Source organism: Plectropomus leopardus, unplaced genomic scaffold (genome assembly GCF_008729295.1).
Source record: "Plectropomus leopardus isolate mb unplaced genomic scaffold, YSFRI_Pleo_2.0 unplaced_scaffold13617, whole genome shotgun sequence".
NCBI classification, from domain to species: Eukaryota; Metazoa; Chordata; class Actinopteri; order Perciformes; family Serranidae; genus Plectropomus; species Plectropomus leopardus.
In genome coordinates, this window is record NW_024614522.1 from 1 (window position 1) to 2,727 (window position 2,727).

The 2,727-nt window shown below is 46.9% G+C and overlaps 1 protein-coding gene across 1 annotated transcript; it reads left to right on the forward strand.

The window, feature by feature from the left end:
- Positions 1-64: 64 nt before the first annotated feature.
- Positions 65-2,587, forward strand: LOC121964009 (transcription activator BRG1-like; the record flags this gene model as incomplete). Its single annotated transcript, XM_042514243.1, has 4 exons — positions 65-610; positions 804-902; positions 1,909-2,167; positions 2,461-2,587. Coding segments are annotated over 4 exons (1,031 nt in total), but the record flags the coding sequence as incomplete, so codon positions are not given.
- Positions 2,588-2,727: the final 140 nt, after the last annotated feature.

Sequence of the window (2,727 nt, forward strand, 5' to 3'; positions counted from 1 at the left end):
GTGAGTCATTTCCACCCGACACCGCCTTCATCTACCAGTCTGTCTCTCTGTCTGTGTCTTCCAGGTTACCACTCTCCATTAGGGGGCTCTGACCACTCCAGCCCTGTCCCTTCAAATGGTCCCCCATCTGGACCTCTCATGCCATCCTCCTCCTCCTCTTCCTCCTCTGGTGGCCCCGGCTCTGCTTCCACACCTTTAGATGGCCCCACTGGAGAGCAACACACTTTGGGTCCCAACAACCGGCCCGGCCCCCCAGGTAGCTCCGGCCCAGGCCCCAGTCCTGGACCCAGCCTTGGACCCACTGTCTCCACCCTTACATCCGGCCTTGAATCTGGAGGCCCCCCAGGCCCCGGCGGCCCTACTCCCTTTAACCAAAACCAGCTTCACCAACTCAGAGCCCAGATCATGGCCTATAAGATGCTGGCCCGGGGACAGCCCCTGCCAGACCACCTCCAGATGGCTGTCCAGGGGAAGAGACCGATGCCTGGGATGCAGCAGCAGCAGCCCATGCCCAGCCTGGCTCCTGGAGCAGGAGCGGGGCCTGTAGGTGGACCAGCAGGACCAGTGCCAGGGCCTGGGCCGATGGGTGCCGGCTACAGTCGAGCTCATGGTGAGAAAACACGGGGAATGTCTGGAATTCCTCCCTATATCCTACAGTCTGATGGGTCATGGACAGGAGGCACATTTGTATATAACATAGAATCTTCTTTACTGTTATTAGCTGTTAATTTTCACCAAAATCCTCTCCTTTATTTTTATAACTGTGCGATAAGACTAAAGAGAATCTGTGTTTGTTTCTCTAGGGATGATGGGTCCCAACATGCCTCCTCCAGGCCCATCGTGTACTCCAGCTGGGATGCAGGGACAAAACCCAAATGGACCTCCCAAGTCCTGGCCTGAAGGTATGTGGTGCTGCTGTAAAACTAAACCTGCACAGCTCTGATGTGAGAGGAGGAGGGGCTGAGTGAGAGCTGGTACATACATGAATATGCATGTCCATATAAATTCCAGTTATTACCCAATATCTGGATAAGAACATTTATCAGTAGGATAGAAACAATATTTTCATATGCCAGTATGTGAGCCCAATGTCGTCCTTTTATTAGTCATAATTTAAGATTTTCTTGAGAGGAAATGCTACCCCAGAGCCCCCCAGCTATCCTCTGATATGACGACTGAGATGACGACTCAGCTTTATGATAGCTTTTTAAAAGTTCATCTGTATTTATATGCAGATATCTGCCTATAGAGAGTCTTGGCTCAGATATCTGTCCGCTACACCACATCAGCCCAAAATATTGGTCCTTGGCCCCAGAGGCTTTATCGTTATCAGACTGATAGCCGATGGATTTTGAGATTGTCCCTTCAGTATTTATCCTAACATTTATTCCAACAAACATTTTTTTACTTTAAAGTTTCCCTGTGGAGTTTTTTTCTGTTCAAACAATCAAACAGTTATGCACATTGCACAGTGTTTCTCACCAAAATGTATTGTATGTATACAGTACCTTCATTGTTTACAGCCACGCGTACCTGCGAGCAGTCTACTTCTTCATTGTCTTCGTTAGTACACTGCTACTCTTCTTGGTGCTTTACCACCATCAATTGTTGATCACCAACATAGCATGAAACTCACAGGTGTGCACAAAAGATATGGATACACGCTCTTCGAAGCATTGCTCCACTGTGCTGACAGTGCACATAAACTCCACAGGTCACCCTCTGACATAAAGTGTGTAACTTTTAGGCTTCAGTGTCCTGCGGTCTACATGTTGCCTGAACCTACCAAAAACAGAATTATAGAGGAAACACTCAACACTTTATAGTTGTTTTTTTTCCAGGAAAATAATAATTTTCTGCACACTGAATGTGTTCCTTCCTTCATTCCCATTCTTCATTTTCCTCCAGGACCGATGGTAAACGCAGCAGCTCCCTCCAACGCACCCCAAAAGTTGATTCCCCCGCAGCCCACTGGTCGGCCCTCTCCCGCCCCACCTTCAGTTCCTCCTGCTGCCTCCCCAGTAATGCCTCCACAGACTCAGTCCCCCGGACAGCCGGTGCAGCCTACTCCCATGATGCCTTACCACGCCAAGCAGAACCGCATTACCCCGATCCAGAAACCCTGCGGCCTCGACCCGGTGGAGATACTGCAGGAGAGGGAGTTCAGGTACGCCGCGGGATTCACACTTTTCCTTATCTAACTGACTTATTTTTGTCAGAGTGGAGAATGACTGAATCTGAATTGAATATTGACTGTATATTTTACTATAAGAAGTAAATTGCCAGAGAGATTTCTTTTCACATATACATTTTTTATTTGTTAAGAACTTTGAAAAATGTGCTACATTATTACCTCAAGCGTTTTTTGCATAATGTCTACCAGAGGTATTCAGAATCATCAGAAAAAAAAACATAAAGCATGAATAATTCAAAATAAAATGCAACTTAGTACTCCCTCAGGTTACAGGCTCGTATCACTCATCGTATCGCTGAACTGGAGAACCTGCCGGGCTCGCTGGCTGGTGATCTGCGTACCAAAGCTACTATAGAGCTCAAAGCCCTGCGACTGCTGAACTTCCAGAGACAGGTATGTACTTCATTGTCAAGCTTTACGTTGACAACGTTTACATGCACAAATATTCTTTTTTTTTTGTTATTCCAAAAAACACAATTTTACTACTGAGCTCATAGAATTGATAAAACCGCATGCACAGCCATTTTTCTTTT